Here is a 26,070-nt window from a genome sequence, read left to right on the forward strand (position 1 = left end):
ACCGGAAGTACATTAGCTTCATTTATTGTTTAGTGTCCCCGATATATATATTTTCCCTTTTCAGTTTTATTTAGTAAACTTACTTTGAACCGCTGTTACAATGTATCTAGAATAATAATTTCAGCCCACATTAATGTTATGCAATCTGAATGAGAATAAGTACTCGAAATTGAAATTCGCTAAGTGAACTATTATAACGGATAAATAGCCGTCTTTACTTTATAGGCCTACAGAACAGTATATAAAAAAGTAATCCCCGTGACATGTCTGGATTCTAGAAAAATGTTGAGGACAGATTCATGAGACAGACACCGACCACATGATTAAATCACAATACATGAAACAGAAGATCAACGGTCGGGGGCTCTCTGTTCTGACGTGTAGTAGAGTTTGTGTAGTGTTGACGTGTCTCTAAAGCGCTTCTCCTCCCTCTCTCTCTCTTTCTCTCTCACGGGCGGTGGAGCTGGACCGTCCGTTTACAGCTCACTGGGACATCAGATAGTGACCGTGATTTTGGGGGACTGTCACCATGGCTAGTGAGTGGAGCGTTTTAAGCTTTGTCTTTTAACTGTTTATTACATTTAACTTAATCCGTTTGAAATTCCAGTTTTACTACACTAGAGTCCAGTTAGCATTGTTAGCACGCTAGCCGGACAGTGTCCTTTGATCACACGTTAGATCCGAGACTATTAAATGTCTGTACGTTTAGATTGATTTTAAATGTATTTTTATTGGCGGTTAAAACATATTTTTAAATTTGATGCTTGATATGTCAATTGTTGTTTGCGTGAAATGACGTTTGAAAGCATTTCAAATTGCTAACAATTGCTAGCAGCAAGCAAGCCGGCTAGCGTTAGTTGTTTGAAGCTAAATTTGTACAGTAACGTTACTTAATAAAATGGTCTTTTTTAAATACCCGTGATATGACCTCAGAGAAATCATTATGTATTGGGTTGTTTGTCCTGTTTGATGTGATTTTGATCTGTTGGTGTATAAGAAATGTAAAATCTGAATCAGTTGGGTGCTTTAATGATGACGACGCTTTAGTAAGGACAGCATCATCCTGCTGTTGTCCCAATACCACAACATTGGATTTGGAAATAAAGAGTAGTCGTTTATTTCCGTCTCAAGCTCTTATCACCGAGTTCTTACATACCCAATTAAAGTAATTAAACTTAAAAAGCGTTATTTGAATCAGCAAGGGTTAATTGTTGTTTGTTCATTTGGGGTAACTACGTATTATGCAGCCTCTGCAAATAAACATGCATGTGTTGTATTACTGATACTCTATCTTTTCTGTTCTTCAACTTCCAGTTAAGTTCTTGGAGGTTATAAAACCGTTTTGTGCGGTTTTGCCGGAAATTCAAAAACCTGAAAGAAAGGTACAATCCTGCAGACAGCATTTCAAATAGCCTGTTTCTAATTGAATTACACTCATGTGAAAGTATGTTTTTTAACCAATCCTATGTGTTTTACAGATCCAGTTTAGGGAAAAGGTACTATGGACGGCGATCACGTTGTTCATCTTTCTTGTTTGCTGTCAGGTTAGTTTATTGTGATATTTTTGTTGTTGTTGATGTATTGGTATTCTTAGTGCTGCAGTTTATTGTTACAAATTGAAACTTTGGCTTTGAGTGTCTAATTCAGTGTTTAACTGTATTAATCTACCTTTTTCAGATCCCTCTTTTCGGAATCATGTCATCAGACTCTGCAGATCCATTTTACTGGATGAGAGTCATCCTGGCCTCCAACAGAGGTAAACCATGCAAAACCATTTTTCTTCTACTATGAACTTAGTGAATTTTTTATTTGTTTACTCCGTGGTTTACCTGTAATTTAGGATTACATTTAGTTAAACATACTGAGGTTCCTGATATTTTAATGAATTTTTGTATTGCAAGAACTGTTGCTTAATATTTTGTTTGTGAATTTCAGGTACTCTGATGGAGTTAGGTATCTCTCCCATTGTGACCTCTGGTCTCATTATGCAGCTACTGGCTGGAGCTAAAATCATCGAGGTTGGCGACACACCTAAAGACCGAGCACTCTTTAATGGAGCTCAAAAGTGTACGTCTCTAGATGATGTGTTTGTCAAATATGAATACTACTACATTGCACACAAATGACGTAATGGCTGTATTTATGATAAAAGTATTATTTTATGTTTGCAGTGTTTGGAATGATCATCACCATTGGTCAGGCTATTGTGTATGTCATGACCGGAATGTATGGAGACCCTTCAGAGATGGGTGCTGGCATCTGTCTGCTTATCATCATTCAGGTAAGATAGTGAAATTGGTGATAATAAGTGGGTTTTGTGGAGCTGATGTTTCATATCTTGCATTAAGGATGTTGGTCTTTTGTACCGAGTCTACTGGATGAGATTCAATAGGACTGAATCTGTTTGTACTTGTCCTGTAGTTGTTTGTGGCTGGTCTGATTGTGTTGCTGCTCGATGAGTTGCTTCAGAAGGGTTATGGGTTGGGCTCTGGTATCTCTCTCTTCATTGCCACCAACATTTGTGAGACCATCGTATGGAAGGCGTTCAGCCCAACAACAGTCAACACAGGAAGAGGTATGTGTTCAGGGCAGCAATCCCGTTTGAATCCATTGCTTAAATCCGTTTAAAAACACTGGTTGATCTTTTTGTCTCTGTTCATTCAGGTACTGAGTTTGAGGGAGCCATTATTGCTCTCTTCCACCTGCTGGCAACTCGTACAGATAAAGTGCGAGCCCTCAGAGAGGCCTTCTACAGACAGAACCTGCCCAACCTCATGAACCTAATTTCTACTGTCTTCGTCTTTGCTGTGGTCATATATTTCCAGGTTTGTTTTCTAAGATGAACTTTTGTTGCAAAGCTGTAAGCCTAAAAACCCTTTAAAGGGGTCAAATGACATGGCTAAAACAAAGTATATAGTTCGTTTTAGATGTAATGTGTATACACTATTTAAGGTTAAAAAAAGCTGTAGTTGCCACATACCGTGCATGTTTGTATCTCCTCTTTGCCTTGCCTCTCTGAAACGAGCCGATTTTTTACAATGCTCATCGCTCTGAAAAGCAAGGTGTGCTACGATTGGCCAGTTAACCAGTGTGTAGTGATTGGTCGAATGCTGCAGGAATGTAACGCAGGGAGATGTAACGCCTCTTACCATGTTCGGAACATCAGGTTCTCAAGCAATTGTACTGACAGGTGATAAAATGGCATCGGTACTTTCTTATATCAATTCAAGCCCAATTCTGATATGGAAAATGAAGACGATCAAGCCGATACATCAACTTTGCCAGCGCGACTTCAGCAGGATTTAAAGGATTAATAAGGTTTTATAAAAAAATGTTAAGTAGTTACAAAATATAGCTTACTGTATCACCTTTTATATACGACGTTATAAAGACTATAAACAAACAACTATATACATCATACAGAGTTTATGTGATATAGAAACAAGTTCGCAGGGAATGGTAACATAAGCTAATAAATGAAGTCAATAAACCCAAAAAGAAATACTAAATAAAAAGACATTATAAACACGACATTTGTTACCTCTAGATGGAACATTATTACTGATTATTAGGACTTAGGTTGTCTTTTTTCACATCTCGCGTGTGTCTGCTTTTGCAGATCACAAACACACGACAAACTCAACTCGCATTATTCTGTAACATGTATATGTAAAATATACTTACTGGCTGCGAATCTGAAGCGTCAGCAAAGTTTTTATGGTTGGAATGGACCCACTTTTTAACCAAAGCTTTCATGCATAGCCGGCCTTAATCTTTCACGATACAATGAGATATACAAGTACGCCCACCTCACTTGCGTTTAGATTTGGGCGGTCTTAAGTAGGGATGCTCCGATCCACCTTTTTTGCTTCCGATACCGATTTCGATACCTGAGATTCAGTATTGGCCGATACTGAGTACCGATCCGATACTAAGGTAACATTTTTAAAGTGCACAATTACTTAATAAACTGTGTGCATTGCTGTTCAAGACATCATGCTCCACTTAACATTCATTTCCTGACCCGTAAAACAAAATAACAAAAAAATGATTCACAAATTTAGTGAATTATTTATTAAACCAGCAAAATAAAACAAAATGTTCACTATCTTAAACTTGAAATTCAAAATTAAAGTGCAAATTAAGCAGCTGAATAAAACAACAGCTTCACTAGCTTGATAAACAGGTATAAATTAATGGAAACAAAATCTCTTAATAACTGTTATGTGCAAATATAATTTAAAAATCAATGCACAATAAACAATAAAGCAGCTGAAATTGAGCAAAAAAGCAATAGCTTCACTGCTTTAGATATTCAAACAGGAATCAGCTCTTTTTAATGCTTTAGTCATTAAAGCAAAGTCCACTAAACTAAGCTAAAGTTTAGTGGAAATCAAATTTAACATCCAACACCGAAAGATAAATAAAACACTAGCTTCCCTAGCTTGGTAAAACTGCACATGTAAAAATAAACGGAAAAAGATATAATAGTTTAGTCGGTGCAAATAGAAATTCAAAATCAAATTATCCACAAAACTCAGCGCATTGACATCTTTATTTTTTTCCGTATACGTGTTTGCAGACTTTTTGGTACAGTTCAGGTCTCTGTAAAATATTTACGCTTCACAGCGTAATAAGGAGTCTGAAGCCATTGTTCGCAACGACGGACAGCGGTTGCAAATCCATAACAATGAAATTCAGTATGCTTTCAGTGATTTTCGCTGCTTTCACACTACTAGATGGAAATTTCTGAATTCTTTCCGCTGTCTCCTCCAAAGTTAGCTGCTTCGTACCGTCTCGTTTTAGTTTCTTCAGCTTATTGAACTCGGCGTGCTTAAATTAGTAGTATTATAATGAACAGCTTTATCACCACCCCTCGGAACATTTACTTCGCGTGTATTGCAAACAGCGGTGTAACTTGTTGGCGTAGCTGTTCTAAAATAAATCTAAATGGCAGATATTTTTTGTCGCTCCATGCTGTTCGCTGCTCAATGTAAGCTATGTTCGCTTGTTCACGCGTACTACGTACAGAGCACGTTGCTAGCGTATGATGTCACACGCTTCGCAAAGCACAGCCACGAGAGTGTTTAAGCGCCGGTGTCTCCAGGAACTTTTACATCGCCTAGCAGAAATTTTATGTCAGCTAGATCGGGTATCGGTGCAATTTGTCACCGATACCCGATCTAGAATTTTATTCAGTATCGACGCCGATGTCCGATACAAATATCGGATCGGAGCATCCCTAGTCTTAAGTCAAATCATGTTACGAAGAGACATACATTCGCCAGGGTGTGATTGCACGAGGCGTTTCCGGCAGGAATGAGTTCGTATTCGCTTTTAGATAAAATGCGTCTTTTGTTCCGACCAATTTTAAGTGTCTAATTCATGCATGGGCAGCTTATAACACACCAAAGACACAGAAAATAAAATCCCTCCCATTGTGACCTCAATATGACCCCTTTAAAGATTTTTTTTTCAATGTTGGCTTTACTTAAATTTTTGGGCAATTCAATATTATTATAAATGTGACTAAAAATTTAAAGCTTTATTTTTATGCCTCTGATATGCCCCTGACCCAGACAAAAGAAAAGCTATTTTACTAAAAAAAAATAGAATTGTTAAAATGTTGTTTTAATGTTTCTTTTTTGCTGTCCTAATAACAGGGCTTCAGAGTTGACCTGCCAATCAAGTCTGCACGCTACCGTGGACAGTATAACACATACCCCATCAAGCTGTTTTACACCTCCAATATTCCCATCATCCTGCAGTCCGCACTGGTTTCCAACCTTTATGTCATCTCCCAAATGCTCTCCACCCGCTTTAGCGGGAACTTTCTGGTCAACCTGCTGGGGACTTGGTCGGTAAGTGACACCCAGTGCATTTGTTACTGTAGCATGTCACTATTTTGAAATTCATGCGAGACTGTAGAGAAACTGAAAATTAGGGGGTGAGAAATCCAACCTAATTGAAGCTTTTTTTGTAGGACACCTCATCTGGTGGCCCAGCCCGTGCCTACCCTGTAGGTGGTCTGTGTTACTTTCTTTCTCCTCCAGAGTCTTTTGGTTCTGTGCTTGATGACCCAGTCCATGCAGTTATCTACATTGGCTTCATGCTGGGATCCTGTGCCTTCTTTTCCAAGACCTGGATTGAAGTTTCTGGATCATCTGCCAAAGATGTACGTTTGGTGGCTTCATTACTAGATTAACTCTAAAAGAGCTTGAGCAGAGTAGTTCTCATTCTTGTATTCATAAGTTTGTGAAGATTTGTATATACTGTTTAAGCATGCATCATAAAGTTGTAATGGGCGTGTGTGTTTTCAGGTGGCAAAGCAGCTGAAAGAACAACAGATGGTGATGAGGGGTCACAGAGAGACCTCAATGGTTCATGAACTCAACAGGTAAAACAGTCCTGCACTATAATTGTAGCTTCTTAATACTTTTAAATACTTTATTTAACCAAATGGTTATGTTTTTTAGGTATATCCCCACAGCGGCTGCATTTGGTGGCCTGTGTATTGGAGGCCTTTCAGTCATGGCTGATTTCCTGGGTGCCATCGGCTCTGGAACAGGAATCCTATTGGCTGTTACCATCATCTACCAGTACTTTGAGATATTTGTAAAGGAACAGAGTGAAATTGGCAGCATGGGAGCGCTGCTCTTCTAATCATGGACATTCACAGACGTATTTGCGGACACAACTTATAAAACACTTTTATTATTTTTATGATTGTCGTTGACTTATTTTTATTTAGGTTCAATTTAGGCATTCAAAATGGTCTGTCAACAGTCTTGGGAGGACAGGGTTCTTTGTAGCTGGTTTATGTTGGGTATGTTCTCCCAATTGTCAAAGTGGCAAAACGTTTCTAAGTCAGTGACAAAGCTGAACTTCAGTAATGGGACAGTAATGATAGACTCTGTGAGCTCTGACTAGGAATTTTCTGGAACTCTGTTCAGCTTGGTCTGTCCTTTTTCTGTCTCTGTGTCGCTGAAGCGCCTCATTTACTTTTATTACTTTTTCCTGTCTCTTTCTAGTTGAGCCTGGTTAAAGGAATTTTCGGAAAGTATTGCTAATGTTGGGTAATTGAGGACTCAACACTGTCAATTAAATCTCTACAAACTCAAAACTGTCTATACTGTAAAGTTTGTCAGTCAGTTCAGACAGTATGTAAATCTGACATTTTTCATCCATTATGGTTGATGGTAGTATAAGGCTTCTTTAAACTCCTTATACTGTATTTCATCATAAAAGTTGTTGTGTTTAAGTTATCTCTGAAGATCTGAGAAACGAAGGAGTTTTAAGTCAGCACAATAGCCTCTTAACAAGGTGAATTTCAATGGATGAAATGCAATGCACAGTGTGCCGTAAGTCTTTTGGTGAGTTTAATTTTGATGTGTTTGCATTTAAACATAGAATTTGTACAATACACATCTAACAGCATAAGCAGCAAGACATTTCTGTATGTGAAACTGCTTGCTCTTTAGTGAAAGTCCATAATATATGAATTGGTTTCACCAACAGCCCAATTGGTTTACTCAAATTTCAGCTCTTACTATGTCATTGGGTGTCTGTATGTATGACATTAAATGCAGTGCGCAACCATGTAAATTATCTTTTTTTTTTTATTATGTAAAAAGAAATGTTCCGAACAAATATATTCAGCTGAGACTGATCATTCTCAATAAAAGCTCATTTTTGGGAGAAGAGGTTGTTGTAAACATTGAATTGTCGCTGTTACAAGTTCCAGAGTATAAACAAAATTGTTAATTGAAGGAGTATGACATCACTTGGAGACTGTTTCAAATGAACAGTAACAAATTTTAAGAGTAAAATGTATTTAGTATGTTTTATTTGTTTGGAAACTTGCACATTGGAAGTGCTCATGGGTTCTGTGATTTAAGATATTCTGATGGTTCTTTTGTAGTTCAGAATTTAAATAATTTTTAGGCCATCTCCAGGCTCTTTTTGAAGGCATAAATCCTCACCCAAAAGTTTAGTTTGTTTTTTCTACTAGGCAATCTGTAAGGAAACAAGTAAATCTAAAAGAGTGTCAACTCTTCAGGAGGTATATCAGAAAGCTGGTTATGTAACATACACGGGTAAATTTAAGGGGTAGTTAGCTGATAAACCAAATTTTCGGTTCCAAAAACGATATTTTTCAGGGTATGCGAGTATGAATAGCAACTCACTCTATGAAGATAACCTGCTCCGGAACAGGTTATGTTGCAAGGTTAGTTCATTTGAAGGAAATTACTTAATTTAAGGGATTGTCTGCGCATGTGTGCATTTTTGATGAGCGTCGAGTGGGTGTGAAGGCACAGATTATGTATATATTATAATTTTACACCAATATTACAATTTCGTTTCCAATCCCACGCATGGCAATTTAGCATTTACAATTAATTTTATTATTTACTTTATCATTTTAAATGAATTAATCTTTAAAAAAATAATGCTGTAAAATTAATTAAAGCTGTTACTGTTAGAATGTACGTATATATATTTAAACTGTATTTACCTTGAATTAGGTTTATTAAAACATCTCTAAATATCACTGGATAAATATACACACCTTACAAATTCCACTCCTCCTACACTTTAGTATTGAACGGCCTTTCTACAAATAACAATTTGGCTTTCAGGATAGGTCATTTACAAAGCCATGGCCTTTTAGGAAACAAAGTCAAAGGAAACAAACCAAATGTATGTGTATTTGAAAGGCATATACACAGTGGTGTGGAAAAGTATTTGCCCACTTCCTGTTTTATGCATATTTGTCATGCTTAAAATGTCATATTGAGTTAAGTTAAGTTAATAGGTGTGTACTAAACGAGTACAAAACGTCACTTCAAATAAATAGAAAATTACGTTGTTTTATCACTCCTTTTGCGAGGGAATGTTAAACTGACACATTAAGAGATACAATAGCATTTTTGCAGTAAACACATCAAGAGCTTTACTCTTCAGAGGGAGTAGGGCAAAGATGATCACAGGGAATATTTATTAGTAAATGGAGTTGTCTGTTCCATAAACTAATAAATGTCTTAGAAAATCTGTTCTTTCGTCAAAAATGATCTCCTGCTAATTGTCTTTTGAATTTATGTAAAAATAAATGATTAATCAAGGAAGGTAAATCTCTGACAGTAGATTTTTTAAATGGGTTTGGAATTTCAACATTGAATAAAGCTTTAATGCTGCGTTTTGTCGTTAAAACATGATTGTAGCAGTATGAAAAACCTAAGACTTCACCTTAACATTTCAATACTTCCTCATTCTAAGTCAACGTCGATTGTCATTCCAATTACACTGCAATGTAAATGGAAAGTAATGAATCTTGTGTTTTTGCAAAGGTTCACAGACCCATCTCTTAACCTGTTTTAGTGTTATGAAATACCTGATCTTTAAACTCCCAATCCTGATGCCCATAAAACATCTGCCTCTATTTCTGAACCAGTCTGATCCATTGTCCACAGAAACCAGTGAGATGCCCTTACAGTTCCCCAAAACTTGTTGTAGTAGTTATATGATTTCCTAAAGAATGCCTTTTGACAATTCTATGGCATTTGTTTGTTAAAAACTATATGCTTTTTTAAGTGTCTTAAGCCAGTGTGCTAAACTTGACACAACAATGATACAATGAATTGTGTTAATGAATAAAATGTGGAAGTTTTCCTCTGTAAAAACTTTGATTATGAGCCGTAATAGACACATAGTTATATTTTGCCCATGTAGGTCACGAATGTAATGCTTTGTTTCTTCAGACAAATAATATGATAAGTAAAATACAAAGAATTAGTTGTGTTGTTATGCTTTTGGGGGGGTTGCTTGCTCAATGATTAGCTGACAAAAATATTTGTGTTGTTTTACTGGATAAGATATGGCGGAGAAAAAAGGGGACTGACCAATGAGGTGATGGGGAGGAGGTAAGAGAGGGTCACTAGACCAGCAGTCACACAAAACAAACTTATCGTGATAGCAGCTAAACACAGGCACCCACTACAATTCTTTCAGGGAGAAACTGTAAGTATCTTGAATAGCTTCTGGCTTTTGTCTAAAAAATATTTTACCTACATTTCTCCTGCTTTCATTTTGTCCAATCTGAACGCAGAAGTGTCATGTCCAGTCTTAAGGAGATCTGTGCGGGATTACCCCTTGATCCTCTTCCCCAAAATCATGGCAGGGACCCCAGTGTACCTCACGCACCAGTGCGTACTCCAAACCTCACTGCGGCAGAAGAACGGGTGAGTTACAAAATGTCTCTCAAACTTGTGTGGTGAATCATCACAATAATTCTAATGGAACGTCCAGATCTTCATCTCTATAAAAAGGGCACACACCCTAGGCCATACACCCTAAAATATAAAATTCTTAAGGGGATAGGTCCCCCAAAATTAAAATTTGACTGACCCATATGTCGTTCAAAACCTGTGTGGAACACAGAAGAAGACATTTTGAGAAACGTCTCAGTGTTTTTTTGTCTTTCTAATGGTAGTCAAATGTTGTTTGGTTTCTTACGTTCTTCAGAATACACTTAGAATACAGAAAGTCATCCAAGTTTTGAATGACATGAGGTTGATTAAACGATGAAAGAATTTAAATTTTTGGATCAGTAATTCCTTTAAAAACATTATAGTGCACTAGTTTTTGTTTACGTATACATATGCTTACGATTCTCGCAGGTTTTTCTTTAAAAAAATCCCCAAATTCTCTCAAAGCTTTCAACACAATGAGTCCTGTCAATTATTATAGAAGATAAGAGACTTTAGATATAGCCAGGAGTCTTCAGTGAAAGGGGTTGAGGGACAGAAACCTGAACGTTTTGTAACCTGATTGCATCATGATCACTCAATGTCCAATCTTGTCAGTCTTTTTGTTCCCCTTATTTTATTTAAGTTATTTTCTGAATCTTTGTCTCTCTAGCTGGCTTTGGGGAATGCTTTGAGATACTTTCCCCCTGCTCTGCACCCGATTCTGGCTGCAGAGTTTGCACAGGAGCTCAGACAGTATGGGCACATATACATGTACCGCTTCTGTCCTGCCCTTCGCATGAGGTATTATATAAACAATCACACATACTTACAGAAGCACCATGTATAAAGAAATTTTATAATATGCATGAAAAGCAAACATTACAATACCAACTGTATTCTTTGACGTGTGACTATGGCATATGACTGTGTGTTTTAGAGCCTATCCAATTGATCAGTACCCATGTGGAACAAAACAAGCGGGTGCCATAATGCTTATGATCATGAACAACCTGGATCCTGCAGTGGCACAGGTACAGTATGTGTTTACATTTAATTTACTTTAATGTTAGTAAACGAGATATTCAAATAGGTGCCTTGACTCATTTTTTACTTATAAGGCTGAACTTGAGTGCTTTGTGGTGCATGTACACTATAGACTGAAGTCCGCATTTGGAAAATGTGTCGTTTACTTTTATTCAGGAGTGTAAACTGAAGCTCAGCTTTGAGAAGATTTTATGGAGTCTTGGCAAAAATGACACAAACGTGTGCCAAGCTTATAGTCAAGGCCCAGGAAAATGTCTTTTCACTCTCCACTGCTAGAATCAATTGAGCTTTTTCAAAGTGAATGTTTTCTGTTCTCAGTTCCCACAAGAGCTTGTGACGTATGGAGGGAATGGACAGGTGTTCAGCAACTGGGCTCAGGTAAAACGTGTGTATTTATATCATTTTATTTGTGGTACAATTATATATACTTATTCTGTACACATTTATGTACACTACATGAATGTGTTTACGTAGTTCTGGCTGGTGTTTCACTATCTGAGCACCATGACTGAAGACCAGACGCTTGTGATGTACAGCGGCCACCCATTAGGTCTCTTTCCAAGCCTTCCTTCTTCCCCACGCTGTGTAATCACTAATGGCATGGTACACACATCATCATATTCACATGGCACATGCATGTATTTTCATTCCACAATTAATTTCATTACATCTTATTTTGCTTCAGGTTATTCCAAACTATTCTTCAAGGGAGAAATACGATAAGATGTTTGCTATGGGGAATACCATGTAAGATTTCACAATGAAACCTCTATACTTATGACGTTATTTTTTTATTACTTTGCTAGTGTTTTGCTGCACATTTAAATGAGGTCTGCATAAAAAAAATGTTGTTTTCTGTTTGTATGGTCAGGTATGGCCAGATGACAGCCGGAAGTTACTGTTACATTGGCCCTCAGGGCATCGTCCATGGCACCATGGTAAAAAAATGTTTATAAAATGAACTGTTGAAGATATTGTTTTCCTCAATGATAACGTATAAAATAATTATAAATCTTGTAGTTGACAGTGCTAAATGCAGGTAGGAGATACTTGGGTTCCAGTGACTTAAGGGGGCGTGTCTATGTGACCTCTGGTCTGGGTGGCATGAGTGGAGCACAGGCAAAGGCCGCAGTCATTGCTGGCTGCATCGGGGTCATTGCCGAGGTGAGATGATTATATAGCTTAAAGAGATAGTTTACCCAAAACAGAAATCCTGCTATTGTTTTTTTACACTGACATTCGAAACCTGTACGTCTTGCTTCTGTGGAACACAAAATAAGGTATTTTGAGAAATGGTTTTGTGTCCATATAATTAAAGTAATTGAGGGCCAATGTTGTTGGGTTACCAACATTCTTCAAAATATCTTCTTTGTGTTCTGCAGACGAAAGTAAGTCATACAGGTATGGAATGACAGGAGGGTGAGAATATTATTTTTTAAAAGACATTTAATGCTCAACATTACATATCTCAGTATTTTCTTCACCAAATGAGATTCACATTCATCATAATGAAAAAAATCAATGCAAATAAATGGTCTCTCGTTTAAATGAAAAAGTAGTAACAGAGATCCTAAGAGAATAAAAGTAAGAACAATTCTTGTCTTTGTAGGTTGATGAAGCTCCACTTAAAAAAAGACATGAGCAGGGCTGGCTGATGGAGGTTACTAGTGAACTGAACCACTGCATTCAACGCATCAGGTATAACACCCTAAAAATATGACACAGCGAGGTAGAAAGTGAGATACGGACAAATCAGTTTTATGCTCTGTGTTAAAGGGAGGCCAGAAAAGCAAAGATGACTTTGAGTTTAGGTTACCATGGCAACATTGTGGATCTTTGGTAAGTCCTAAACTACACATTGTAGTTGTTATTGCTTGTGAGATGTGTTTTGTTTATTGTCAGTGGAATGTTTCAGGGAGCGGCTGTACCAGGAGTATAAGCAGACAGGAGAGTTGTTAGTTGATTTGGGTTCCGATCAGACATCACTACATAATCCATTCAGTGGAGGATACTGCCCAGTGCAACTCACCTTCAGACAAGCCAATGAACTTATGAACACAGATCCCCAACGCTTCAAAACCTTAGTACATGAGAGGTACATGCCAAAACACATTTATGAAAATGTATCACAACTAAAGGTGCCAATTGTCCATTGCATTTAAAACTACAGTACAAGTGCTCTGATCTCTCTTATGTAGTCTTCGTAGGCAGGTTGAAGCAATCAATAAACTTTCATGTGTGGGGATGTTCTTCTGGGACTATGGCAATGCTTTTCTGTTAGAGGCACAGCGAGCAGGCAAGTAGAAACCTCACACCCACAGTGTACTCATAGTAACATGTATTGGTAATGTGCAAATTAAACAAATTTAAATTAAATATTGATTTAAATATTGATTTGCTTTAGAATTATTAACGTAATTGTTTAAGAAGACAATTGAGTAATACAAGAGACGTGAAACTGTCTCAGGAGGAGGACCACGGCCAATTATACATAATTTACAAAAATGATAAGAAAATCATAATGTAGGATTTCAAAAAGCAGCCAATAAAATGAGTTGGTTTTCTGTAAGGTGCGGATGTGGAGAAGAAAGGGGGAGGAGCCACTGTATTTAGATATCCCTCATACATCCAACACATAATGGGGTAAGTGACAACCTGCCGGGCACATGCATAAGCACACAAACTGTGACTGATGTTTGCCTTTTTCTATAGAGATATTTTTTCACTGGGTTTTGGGCCGTTCCGCTGGGTGTGCACCTCTGGTGACCCTGCTGACCTGTCTGAGACTGACGCAATAGCTGCCGCTGTACTAGAAGAGATAAGCATTACGGTAACCGAAAACGTTCGACAGCAATACAATGACAACATCCACTGGATCCGTGAGGCTGGGAAGCATGAGATGGTATGGAACATAGACATGTAAATAAATATAAATTCATGCTTATTACTTCATGAGAGGGTTGTCACACTAGATTTTGTGTTCTATTCACTTGCCTATAGATTTCTTCATCTCTGGGTAAATGTTTGCAAAATGCATATAATTTTACATACAAGGTGAACTCTGATCTGTGTGTGTCACTGAAAAACTAAATTAGATAATTTGAGTGTTTTAAAATTTAACGATTTTCTTCTGTTATTTCTTCCCAAAATAAACCATGGAGCGTGACATCAAAATCTATTGAAAAGCCCTTTTGTTTTGCATCAATAAAATCTACTGTGATTGTCAGTCTGTACTTGTTGTTGAATTTCTTGTGCATTAGTAAGTTGAGTTTTGTGTTCAGGTTGTGGGTTCTCAGGCCCGCATTCTCTATTCGGACCAGAAAGGAAGAGTATCCATCGCCTTGGCGATAAACCAAGCCATTGCCAAGGGGAGAGTCTCGGTAAAGCTATTCAGTACACTTAAGTGTACTCTTATTTAATTCGTACAGATTTCGCAACATATACGTTTAACGGTCTGCTTCACCCCTCAGGCCCCAGTAGTGATCAGCAGAGATCACCATGATGTCAGTGGAACAGACAGCCCATTCAGAGAGACCTCTAATGTTTATGATGGCTCCGCATTTTGTGCTGGTACACAAAGACACACACAATACAAGCTTACACAACTCTACCTACACACATTATAAACCCAAATACGTGTAGTTTATTTATATGGTCCTGTGACGTAGACATGGCTGTTCAGAACTGTATTGGTGATGCGTTCCGTGGTGCAACGTGGGTTGCTTTGCACAACGGAGGAGGAGTTGGATGGTGAGGATGGATTGACTGGTTATTAAAGAAAACTAATTAATTCTAAATCAGTCCATTGTTAAAAGTAAAAAAAGTAATTATCAAATGTGGATTAAATATGGAGTCAGTGTGTATTTTTCATAGGGGGGAAGTGACAAATGGAGGTTTTGGATTGGTTCTGGATGGTTCTGAAGAAGCAGGCCAGAGAGCTAGACTAATGCTGAACTGGGATGTCTCTAATGGGGTGAGGGTGTGTGCAATAAGTATGGTGTCCTTTTATTCTATATACTGATATGTGTATTTGCCCAGGTGGCAAGGAGATGTTGGTCCGGCAACTCTAATGCTTATGAGACGATTCAGCGTACCATGGAGGACCAGGGTCAGCTGAGAGTCACCATGCCCTACACAGTGATGGATGAACACATTCTGGACCGTGCACTGCAGGGCGAGACTTAACTCTGAAATATTATATTAAAGACTATGTATTAAAGAGATGCAAAGAGTAAATGAATTATAATGATGCATAGAGTAAATTAATTATAGTGATGCATAGAGTAAATTAATTATAGTGATGCATTTATCTAGTTGTACACAGCCTAGAAAAACATTGAAAAGTAGCACAAACAAACAACTCATAATCAGACATAATCGTAATCTATAAAATGGAAAAATACACATACCTGGTCACACGATGCTCATACAATGGTTTAACATGTTAGTAATATTAGTGTATTTTGTCAAGAGTAATACAGAAGTTATATAAAGAGGGAATATGCTGTATATAGGTTATATAAAGGTTTCTAAAAAACGTTTTGGTTTATTTGGGTGCTCTGATAATCTTCAATTTGTTACATGCGCTATTACATGAAGAGCTAAATAAAACTGAGGACACTTCAGACTATGAGAGCGGTAAGAAAGAGACTGACCTTTACACTATGAAGGGTGTCATGGATACATGCGTAAACATGCCTCATATACACACAGCTACAGTGATCTACAGATATGCTTGGTGTTATAAAGAGTAGTTCAATTTTATTCGTAAACTGTGTGTCAAGGGCACCAGCAGGTGGATTTTTATATATATAATGGAGTGCTTATTGGGAGACCCAACGCTGGAAGAGGAATTCAGCCGCTTAAGAAAGCGAGATCTATCAGATACCTACTTATTTCAAATGTCATGCGGTTCATTGGGGCCACAGAAATGTAAAAACAGTGACATCAGGAAGCATATTGTGGATAAATTGAATACCGCTCGTGCACAACCGAGACACTTCGGCGTTTTACCTGATAAACCCGCAGCGGGCAGAAACTCCACTGTGTTCCCACGTTATCCTGGAAATAAGCCCGTCGAACATCCAGAGTGGATCAGCGATCGAAAGGCATTTCGAGAAGCTCTTGACGGGATGGGTGATCTGCGCAGATGGCTCCATAATAAAAATATTCTCACTGACCTGGAGGTTCTCGTAACGGAGAGACGAGCTAAGAAGAAATCTTATCCCGAAACATATATTTCACCAGACGCGGGCAATGTACGAATAAAAACGTTCTGCGCAAAAGTTCAGAACGTTTTGATCATTCTAAAAATTGCATAACATGTTTATTACCTTAAAAAGTAACCCTAAACTTTAATTAAAATAATGTATGCTTTTGTCTTAATTTTGTAGCTAAAGGTTAAAAACGTATCATATATAACATTTGCATTTCTTATTTTTGGGTGCCAATGTTTTTGTTGTTGTTAAACGCCCTGGATCAGATAGTCATTGCTTTTCATTACAGTCACCGCGCATGCTCAAACTCGAGATTGAAGAAGTAAAACGGTATCTGTGCACGCACACGCTAAGTGCACGCAAACTCGCCAAACTTTTAGACTGGTACGGGACTGGTCAAATAAAGCGTGCAGACCTTCGTATGTTGTTTGAGAAGGTAACTATGGTAATCAATTTATTATTCCATTTAACTTTTCTATTTCTTAGATTCAGCATAAAATTGGTTATTCCAAAACCTCGGATTTCCGAAGTGGCTGTTTTTCAGGAAATGGAAAATCACTGTACTTTTATATGACTAAAATACTGTGTTGTCAAGTTGACAATACACTTTTTATACTTTTTATTTGTAAGATATTTGCAAAACCCAGTGACAAACATGAAGGGTGATAATTAATGATATATGTAAAAAAATAACAGTAATGAAACATTGAGATATAATTTTCAGAAGGACAGCAGCAATATGCCTATAGCGTGTGTTTATGCCTTCATCAAGTCCCTTGGTTTGTAGGAAGGCTTCTTAATACCAATTGAGAGGATGAATGCACTGATGATCTCGTTAAAGAGTCAGGATGGAAACTCAGTAGCTGTAGATGGCCTGGCTGCTGCTATTCAGGCCTGGAGCAGAAAGCATCAGGAAATGGAAGAACAAACATTAAACTTTGGTACAGTATGTTTCGGGCTAAAGAGAAAGTCCAAAAATGAGTTGTGCAGTGGTATTTATTAATGTGACATTAGTGTAACATCATTGAATATTTTTTCTGTATATTTATTTTGCTTCATAAAAATGTAGATAGTCAGAATGTGGATGATTCAAGACATAATTTGGAAACACGTGGAATCACACCTGAGAGAAAAGCTCAGGACCAGGTACAGCATCATGTACATACAGAAAACACAAAGGCTATGATTGGAAATAGATGTTGTTGATTATTAACAAGTAAATAAAACAAATATGTAAAAAAGTACTTTAATCATTAATTACAGTACCAAATTCTGACAAGTTCTACGTCTGCAGCTGTGCTCTTTAAATGTGTTCAATAGGAGGACATACAGGATGTGGAGGTGTTAGCGATCATGCGAAGAGTTCTGGCAGCAACCAAAATCTCTTGCCCTTCTTCTCTTGGTGGACTAATGGGCAGAAACGTTGACCATTTCAGAGGACATTGTTATAGAGAATACTTGAAATCAGTGGAACTATGTCAACAACGGGGACTTAATGTTAACCAAGCAACTCTAAGAAAAGGTATCTTCTGTATTCTGTCTGTGGACCAATGTGACCCACCGATACAAAAGACGTATACAATTAACACATAGAAAAACAGTATCAAACCTACACACATTTTCAGAAAATATGAGAAAACATTGTAATAAAAAGTGTTCGTTTATTTAAGCCTTGGTACACCCTAGTGACATGATGTGTAGCAGCCCCAAACTGGAAGGTAAAGGTCACTTCCCAGGACATAATGGACGAGAACAGGTCCTGGCCTCCCTCAGTACACCCAAAGCATTTAGTTTGGATCGTAAGGATGGTGTACCACATAAGGGCTATAAGAAGCTGTAAGTCATTCTATTAGAGATGTGTTTATTTATATATGTTTACATTTATGTGTTTGCTGTCTTTTCATATTTCATTTTGCTAAATAAGAATGTATTTGTATTTGTTTGTATATATATATATATGGTAGAAATAAGCAGTCAGTTCGCTGGGCAGACCCTAATGCTTTCTGGCCTGGAAAGGAAGATCATGTGCGCTTGTTGCTGCCTGTGATGACTCGGTCCCCTGCAATGGTTTTGTTTCAGCACATAGAACATTCTGCTGCACCAAGTCCTGGAAACTGGCCTATAAATCATTTAGGATACTCTACTTCTGGAGATATAGAAGCATGCAAGATATATACCCTCTAGAACTTTTTGATGTTTATGCACTTGATCATTCTAGAAAGACATTTGTCACAGTGTTAAAGGGATAGTTCACCCAAAAATGAAAATTCTGTCATTTTTTTAGGATGGCACTATAAGACGTTGTTTGTCTGGAGAGCGTAGGCGTTTACATAGGTCTGAGTTATCGATGGGGGGGTACGTCTTTTTGAGTGAAGTATCCCTTTAAGCATGTTGGCATTCGATGTCCTCTGTGTTAAGTCTAGAATAATTGTATGTTGAACATCATTTCTTTGTCCACTTCAAGTCATCAATATAGTAGTGTCATATTGGTAGCCTTGTTGTGCTGTGAAGTTAAACCACTGGTGAACAGGGAAACATAGAAGAGTTTGGCATCCAATGAATCATCATTGGTGGTCAGAATATGCAAGAAGTTTGTAACCTGATTGCCTCTGACTTGATAAAGCTAGAAGCACAATTTGTTAAATATAATAAAGTACATTATGAAAAACAAAAATTGGTTTTAAAGGAATTTCTTTTGTTTTTAAATGCAGCTTTGATAATTATATTTTGAGGTAATTTTTACCTTACTAGGAGTGGTCCTCTCTGGCAGTAATCCTGACAGGATCACTCTAAAAAAAATGCAGCATATCATATATATATTAAATGTGTATAGCGCACAGCCCTTATGCAATGTAACTGAAGGTTTTACTACAGTAACTGAATTTGAAGTTTTGTATTTAAACCACAGCAGCCACAATTACAATGGTCTCACTGTTTATAACCATGATATGTGTAGGTAATGTGAATTTTAGTCAATTTGCCAAAAAAAGAACATGATTATACTACTACAGTGCATAATAAAACTAGGCTAATTTTCTAAATGGCATGGACGTACAAATCTGCGTCAAAGTCTTTAAAAGTAAATTTAGATGGGGGTTTAATATGAGTAGATGTGTGATAACACCTAAAATAAAAAAACTACAATATGTCTTTTAAAACCTATTTTACGTATTTGTAAAACTGTCTCACGCTAGGGTTAACGAAGGGCAACGCACGCGCTTTTAGACGACATTTTCTCAAATTGGCATGATTTACTTTAGGCTATTAATTAAACTCAAATCAAATGGTTAAAACTTTTGAATAGTATGCGATGTATGAAATAATGTTCGTTTGTCCACGTGCACGACATTAAATGGCACTGAAAACGAAAATGAAAGTGAAACCATACAAATGTGGAAAAAACGCGTCTTCTTCATACATTAGGGATTGGACATCCCTTGTCATGTGACCGCGCTGAAAGCAAGCAACGACCTGGCTGAAGGACCGTCTTTCATTTTTGTTAAATACACTGAGGTTAGGCTGCATGGCTGCATATTTAGGTGCTTTAACTAGAGAAAAAAATCTCCTGAACCATTTTAAGATCGTTATTTGGCAAGTGGGTTTTCACTTTCCATCAATCTCTGGTCTATATATTGATAGCTAAGACCTGTAAATATTTTAATTGACTTGTTTAGAAATACTACCCTTCGACGTGTCAGGGCAATAATGGCAACAGTATTGGAAGACGGGACCAAGGCCGTCTGTTTGGGAGCTGCAGTGTCTGGTGAAATTGGTAAGTTAAATTGCTTCACTTGAAGCCTAGGGCATTCATATAATAGATTTCACTTTAATGGTAAGGTACTTAGACATGTGTGCAGAGTCAATGGGTGTGCAAAAAGAAGGTATTTTGGAATGCTACACAATTAGATAGCCCAACTGTACAGAGAAATGTGTTACAGCAAGAATATAAAGTAATATTATGTGTGATAAACATTATACATAATGACAAATGGTAAATAATCATACATGCAAATTACATTGTGTCCAAATACTAAGTGTACAACATTTAGGAATATACTTTTCTAAAAGAACAGTGTAACAGCCTTGTTAAAGTCACAATATGTATGATTTTTGCTTGTGTGATACTTTGTCACACTGTTGTTGTTTCTATCAAGTTATTCTGTGGTCTTACATTATAAATGGTTATAAAACCTAATGTCATCCATGAACATGATTTGTGAGTGTCTTATTGATTTCTATCTGCAGTGGAGCTAAAGACTACAGAGACTACAACTCTGTTGCTATAACATTATAGGTTTATAAATCTTCTAGCTTTGTTTAAATTAATAACTTAATGAATTAAAAAGTTTATATTTGGTTGGCAGGTGCTGAGTCAGATCGTGCTCCTCCAGTAAAGATGCATGTAGACAGCATGACATCAAGTAGTAAAATACGCTTGCCTGGTGAGTACCATCCTATCAGTTCTAAATATGCTGGCGAAGGAATGTCTTTTGAAAAGTTCTTCCCTAAAACATTATATTCTAAATCCAACCTGTTGTTTGGTACTGAACACAAAATACATGAAAAAACTGATGTTTAATCCAAATGATACAATCAGCCTTGTCCAGCCTTTACATAAAGAAAGCTCCAGCTCGTTCGGTCTTCCTGTTACATCCAGTGCTATATAAAAATATGAAAGAAAACGTATTTGTAAAATGTACAAATATTTGACATTTTCTCAACTTAAAGGACTGATCGATGTCCACGTGCACTTACGGGAGCCTGGTGGCACCCATAAAGAAGACTTCTCCTCTGGCACAGCTGCTGCCCTGGCTGGAGGAATCACCATGGTGTGTGCCATGCCCAATACCAACCCTGCCATTACTGACCCAAACACTCTTGCTTTGGCACAGAAGGTAACATGCACACAAAGTACAGTTCTGTCTGATCATTGGAATAATAAACGGGCAGATGTTGCTTCCTTTAAGCTGTTTTCTACTATAATGACTGCGATTTTCTTTTCTGCTGTCATCGTAAACTGGTCTAGCTTGCCAAGGCTGGGTGCCGCTGTGATTATGCTCTCTACGTGGGGGCGTCATCATACAACGCTTCAATTCTTCCCTCTATCGCAAGCTCAACAGCTGGCCTGAAGATGTACTTAAATGACACGTACTCCACTTTGAAAATAGACAACACTAGTCTTTGGATGGAGGTAAATATAACAGTATGATTTCACTGTATGTTCCTTGATTTAATTAAAAATTAATATTATCACATGAATTATGGAAGGGACAGTTACCACAAAACCATATTTGTCCATAATACAGCACTTTGAGAAGTGGCCAAAACACTTGCCCATTGTTGCACATGCTGAGAAACAGACGGTGGCAGCCATCTTAATGGTAGCACAGCTGTATCATAGACCTGTTCATATCTGCCATGTTGCCAGAAAAGAAGAGGTACAGTAGGAATGCATGGCATATGTTACTTATTAATAATAACTATAACTAGCTGTCATAGTATTGCATGTAAAATAATTAGTAAACTGTACAAAAGTATTTGTGTAACTGATAGGTCATGGGTTTGTTTATCAGATTTTGGTCATCCGAGCTGCCAAAGAAAAGGGGGTCCAGGTGACATGTGAAGTGGCTCCTCATCATCTCTTCCTGTGTGAAGATAACGTGGCTTCCATTGGAAGTGGCAGAGCACAAGTACGCCCAATGCTAGGAACAAGAGAGGATATGGAGGCATTGTGGGAAAATCTGGATATCATTGATTGTTTTGCTACAGACCATGGTAATAATATGTTCAATTTCCTCTACCTTTCTACTTCCTTTGATCCAGACCTCTCTAGAGCCCTTTTTGGAGGCCTTATGCTATTTCTGTTGTTGTTGTGGATTTGTAGCACCTCATTCAGTCGAGGAGAAGAACTCAGAGAAGCCACCCCCAGGTTACCCAGGCCTGGAAACCATGTTGCCTCTCTTGCTCAACGCAGTCAATGAAGGACGTCTCACCATTGATGACATCATCAGGAGGCTTTATGAGAACCCTAGAAAAATATTCGCTCTTCCTGCTCAAGAGGACACTTACGTGGAGGTACAGTGCATCTGAAAAGTATTCACAGCACTTAAAAAAAACAACAAAAAAAAGTATAGACCTTTCATTTCTTTGTAAGCAGGCACACTTACAAATTCAGCTGAGGATCAGATAATTATATCCCTCACTGTACATAAGTATTCACAGCCTTTGCCATGACACTCAAAATTGAGCTCAGGTGCATCCTGTTTCCACTGATCTTCCTTGAGATTTTTCTACAACTTGATTGGAGTCCACCTGTGGTAAATTTTGTTGATTGGACATGATTTGGAAAGGCACATACCTGTCTATATAAGTTCCCACAGTTAACAGTGCATTTCAGAGCACAAACAAAGCCATGAAGTCCAAGGAATTGTCTGTAGACCTCTGAGACCGGATTGTATCAAGGCACAGATCTGGGGAAGGATACAGAAAAAAAACAATGCAGCGTTGAAGGTCTCAATGACCACAGTGGCCTACATCATCTGTACATGAAAGAAGTTTGGAACCCACTGGACTCTTCATAGAGCTGGCCGCCCCACCAAACTGAGCAATTGGGGGAGAAGGGCTTTAGTCAGGGAGGTGACCAAGAACCCGATGGTCACTCTGACAGAGCTCCAGCATGTCCCTGTGGAGAGATAAGAACCTTCCAGAAGAACAACCATCTCTGCAGCACTCTACAAATCAGGCCTGTATGGCAGAGTGGCCAGACGGATGCCGCTCTTCAGTAAAAGTCACATGACAACCTGCCTGGAGTTTGCCAAAAGGTTCCTGAAGGACTCTCAGACTGTGAGAAACAAAATTCTCTGTTCCGATGAAACAAAGATTGGACTCTTTGTCTGGAGGAAACCAGGCACCGCTCATCACCTGGCCAATACCATCCCTACAGTGAAGCATGGTGGTAGCAGCATCATGCTGTGGGGATGTTTTTCAGCGACAGGAACTGGGAGACTAGTCGGGATCAAGGGAAAGCTCAATGCAGCAATGTACAGAGACATCTTCGATGAAATCCTGCTCCAGAGCGCTCTGGACCTCAGAGTGGTGTGAAGGTTCATCTTCCAACAGGACATTGACCCTAAGCACACAGCCAAGATAAAAAAGGACTGGCTACAGGACAACCCTGTGAATGTCCTGGAGGGGCCCAGCCAGAACCCAAACTTGAACCCGATTGAACATCTCTGGAGAGATCTGAAAATGGCTGTGCACCGATGCTCTCCATCCAACCTGATGGAGCTTGACTGATCCTGTGAGGAAGAATAGGAGAAACTGCCCAAAAATAGTTATGACAACCTTGTAGCATCATACTTCAGGCTGTCTTCGGTGCCAAAGGTGCTTAAACCATGTATTGAGCAAAGGCTGTGAATACTGATGTACATGTGCTTTTTTTTTTTTTTAATAAATTTGCAAAGATTTCAAACAAACGTCTTTCATGTTGTCATTATAGGGTATTGTTTGTAGAATTAAGGAAAATAATGATTTTAATCCATTTTGGAATGAGGCTGTAACGCCACAAAATGTGAAGCGCTGTGAATACTTTCCGGGTGCACTGTTTCTTAATATTAACATGTCTTGATAGAAATGTAAAAAATGGCTGTATAAAATGTTCACTGTGTCTACGATAAAAAATTTTAAAGTAGAAAACTTTGACCGCTCATTCAACCAGAATTCAATGTCGAATTTGTTTTAAAAATGATTTATTTCTCGTATTGTCTTGTTTTTGCATCCTCTATCAGTGCACGTTTTTGGGCTGTTAATTTTAGGCGAGACTTGTATAGAAACAATTTTATTGATAAAGTTACATGACTTGACCATGTAACTTGTCATTGCTGTTACAGTATGTGCAATCTATGCACTTGAAAAACATTTGAATTGGAAAGCAATGTGCTTTTTTTTTTTAGGTGGATTTGGATCAAGAGTGGACAATTCCTAAGCACATGCAATTTACAAAGTCTAAGTGGACTCCATTTGAAGGCATGAATGTGAAGGGCAAAGTCATGATGGTGGTGCTCAGAGGAGAGGTGGCCTATAGTGATGGAAAGGTTTGCTAATTATATATAAAAAATATATATGCAGGTATTTTGCTAGCCACGTAGTCATAACTGCAACATCAAATTCCCTGTTCTTTATTATATTTTTCTTTGAAGGTGTTGGTACCTCCAGGTTATGGTCAGGATGTCAAGTTGTGGTCAGCAGTCTCTGCTGTAGCACCTGAACCAATAAAGAATGCATCTGAGGTAATGTAGACTGCCGTTGCATAATATACTGATACACTCAAAAATGTTGGGTTATTTTCAATTCAGCGTTAGGTTAAAAATGGGTGAACCCAGACTAGGGTTGTATATTATCCTATTTTTTGTTGTTTCAACACAAAATTCTAGGTCCTTTTAACCCATTGTTGGGTCAAATATAAACATTTCATGGCTTAATTTAACGCAATAGTCTAGGGTCAAAATGGGACAAACCCAACCGAGTTGAAAATAACCCAGAATATTTTTACTTTAAATTACTGTCTTTGCCATAGTACCAAACCATAGTAACTGTAACTGCTGTTGTGTATTATGTGAAACTTACACTTTTTTCAACAATTTTTATCTATTCCTAAAGCATAACAATTCACAGGAAGACAGCTCAGACCTCCCAGAACAGGAAGACAACACAGACCAATCAAAGCCAGAGAAAAAGCACCCTGTGGAGGAAGTGCCCCACATCTCAGTCCGCAGAAGGGCTAATGCACATCTTCCAGAGGTGGTCGACCTAAAGAATGCAGCATGCTGCATAGCAAAAGGCTGTTCTGGGAAAACTCGAGTCCGATGTACAACATGCAAGGTGTTCTTGTGCTTGCAAGCTGCACGCAACTGTTATACAGTCTTTCACACCAGTTAAGTGCGATAAACTGTTCCCACAGACAAAATTAACATTCTTAATAGTAGTTTTGGAGTGTTACAAACACTGAAAAACAAAACATAAGCAAACTGTCAAGGTTTTTTGGATACGATAGCTTGTTTTTTCTTAATTTAGTTTTTCCATTTTCATGTACAGAAGTTGAAACTGTTACATATATGCAACAGTAACAATGAAAAATGTTCAGGTACAGTGCTCAGGCTTTAAATAAAAGAGATTTGCACTTTGTTACACAATTGCATCTTGATTGTTTTTTGTGGATACAGAACGAGTGTCCCCATATGTGGACACATATTTTTCAAAAAGAGCGTAATGTTCAAAGTTAATATCTGGTCATTATAATTATTGGTTCTTCTTAACCCCAAATAGCTAGAAGAAATTTAAAATCCAAGCCAAACCAAAGCTCTGGTATTAGGAGGTTAAGGTGCCTATGTTACACATGTTACATGTATTAAATATGCATAATTATTATGCATAATTACAAGTAACTAACCCTTAACCTTAAAGGACAAATAAAATTAGTAAATGTAATAAAAATTCTGAGTCAAAAACTCTAAAACAAATTAAGTATGTATAATCTAAATGTCTGGTAGATGTTACTATTAATG

At 37.8% G+C, this 26,070-nt stretch overlaps 4 protein-coding genes across 4 annotated transcripts; all 4 read left to right on the plus strand.

Moving 5' to 3' along the window:
- Positions 1-378: 378 nt before the first annotated feature.
- sec61a1a (SEC61 translocon subunit alpha 1a) lies at positions 379-7,701 on the plus strand. Its single transcript, XM_056750828.1, has 12 exons — positions 379-536; positions 1,315-1,382; positions 1,479-1,544; positions 1,678-1,756; positions 1,936-2,067; positions 2,172-2,281; positions 2,422-2,575; positions 2,665-2,825; positions 5,664-5,861; positions 5,984-6,175; positions 6,321-6,397; positions 6,477-7,701. The coding sequence occupies exons 1-12, from the start codon at positions 530-532 to the stop codon at positions 6,661-6,663; spliced, it is 1,431 nt and encodes a 476-aa protein (XP_056606806.1). The 5' UTR covers positions 379-529; the 3' UTR covers positions 6,664-7,701.
- A 2,244-nt stretch (positions 7,702-9,945) lies between these two features.
- On the plus strand, positions 9,946-15,514 carry uroc1 (urocanate hydratase 1). Its single transcript, XM_056751387.1, has 20 exons — positions 9,946-10,017; positions 10,106-10,238; positions 10,918-11,048; positions 11,185-11,278; positions 11,610-11,669; positions 11,766-11,894; positions 11,977-12,038; positions 12,163-12,229; positions 12,312-12,455; positions 12,901-12,989; positions 13,068-13,130; positions 13,207-13,386; positions 13,490-13,587; positions 13,862-13,934; positions 14,004-14,193; positions 14,573-14,671; positions 14,762-14,861; positions 14,960-15,041; positions 15,165-15,264; positions 15,330-15,514. Exons 2-20 carry the CDS (start codon positions 10,113-10,115, stop codon positions 15,474-15,476), a joined length of 2,034 nt encoding a protein of 677 aa, XP_056607365.1. The 5' UTR covers positions 9,946-10,017; positions 10,106-10,112; the 3' UTR covers positions 15,477-15,514.
- Positions 15,515-15,665: 151 nt separating this feature from the next.
- si:dkey-197j19.5 (EF-hand calcium-binding domain-containing protein 12) lies at positions 15,666-19,134 on the plus strand. Its single transcript, XM_056751388.1, has 7 exons — positions 15,666-16,549; positions 16,797-16,943; positions 17,295-17,448; positions 17,577-17,653; positions 17,828-18,029; positions 18,178-18,343; positions 18,472-19,134. The coding sequence occupies exons 1-7, from the start codon at positions 16,106-16,108 to the stop codon at positions 18,689-18,691; spliced, it is 1,410 nt and encodes a 469-aa protein (XP_056607366.1). The 5' UTR covers positions 15,666-16,105; the 3' UTR covers positions 18,692-19,134.
- An 832-nt stretch (positions 19,135-19,966) lies between these two features.
- Positions 19,967-25,689, plus strand: LOC130424243 (CAD protein-like). Its single transcript, XM_056749733.1, has 10 exons — positions 19,967-20,279; positions 20,872-20,949; positions 21,236-21,402; positions 21,534-21,698; positions 21,814-21,945; positions 22,081-22,282; positions 22,392-22,582; positions 24,460-24,600; positions 24,706-24,795; positions 25,166-25,689. Exons 1-10 carry the CDS (start codon positions 20,213-20,215, stop codon positions 25,442-25,444), a joined length of 1,512 nt encoding a protein of 503 aa, XP_056605711.1. The 5' UTR covers positions 19,967-20,212; the 3' UTR covers positions 25,445-25,689.
- Positions 25,690-26,070: the final 381 nt, after the last annotated feature.

Source organism: Triplophysa dalaica, chromosome 6 (genome assembly GCF_015846415.1).
Source record: "Triplophysa dalaica isolate WHDGS20190420 chromosome 6, ASM1584641v1, whole genome shotgun sequence".
Taxonomy (NCBI): Eukaryota; Metazoa; Chordata; class Actinopteri; order Cypriniformes; family Nemacheilidae; genus Triplophysa; species Triplophysa dalaica.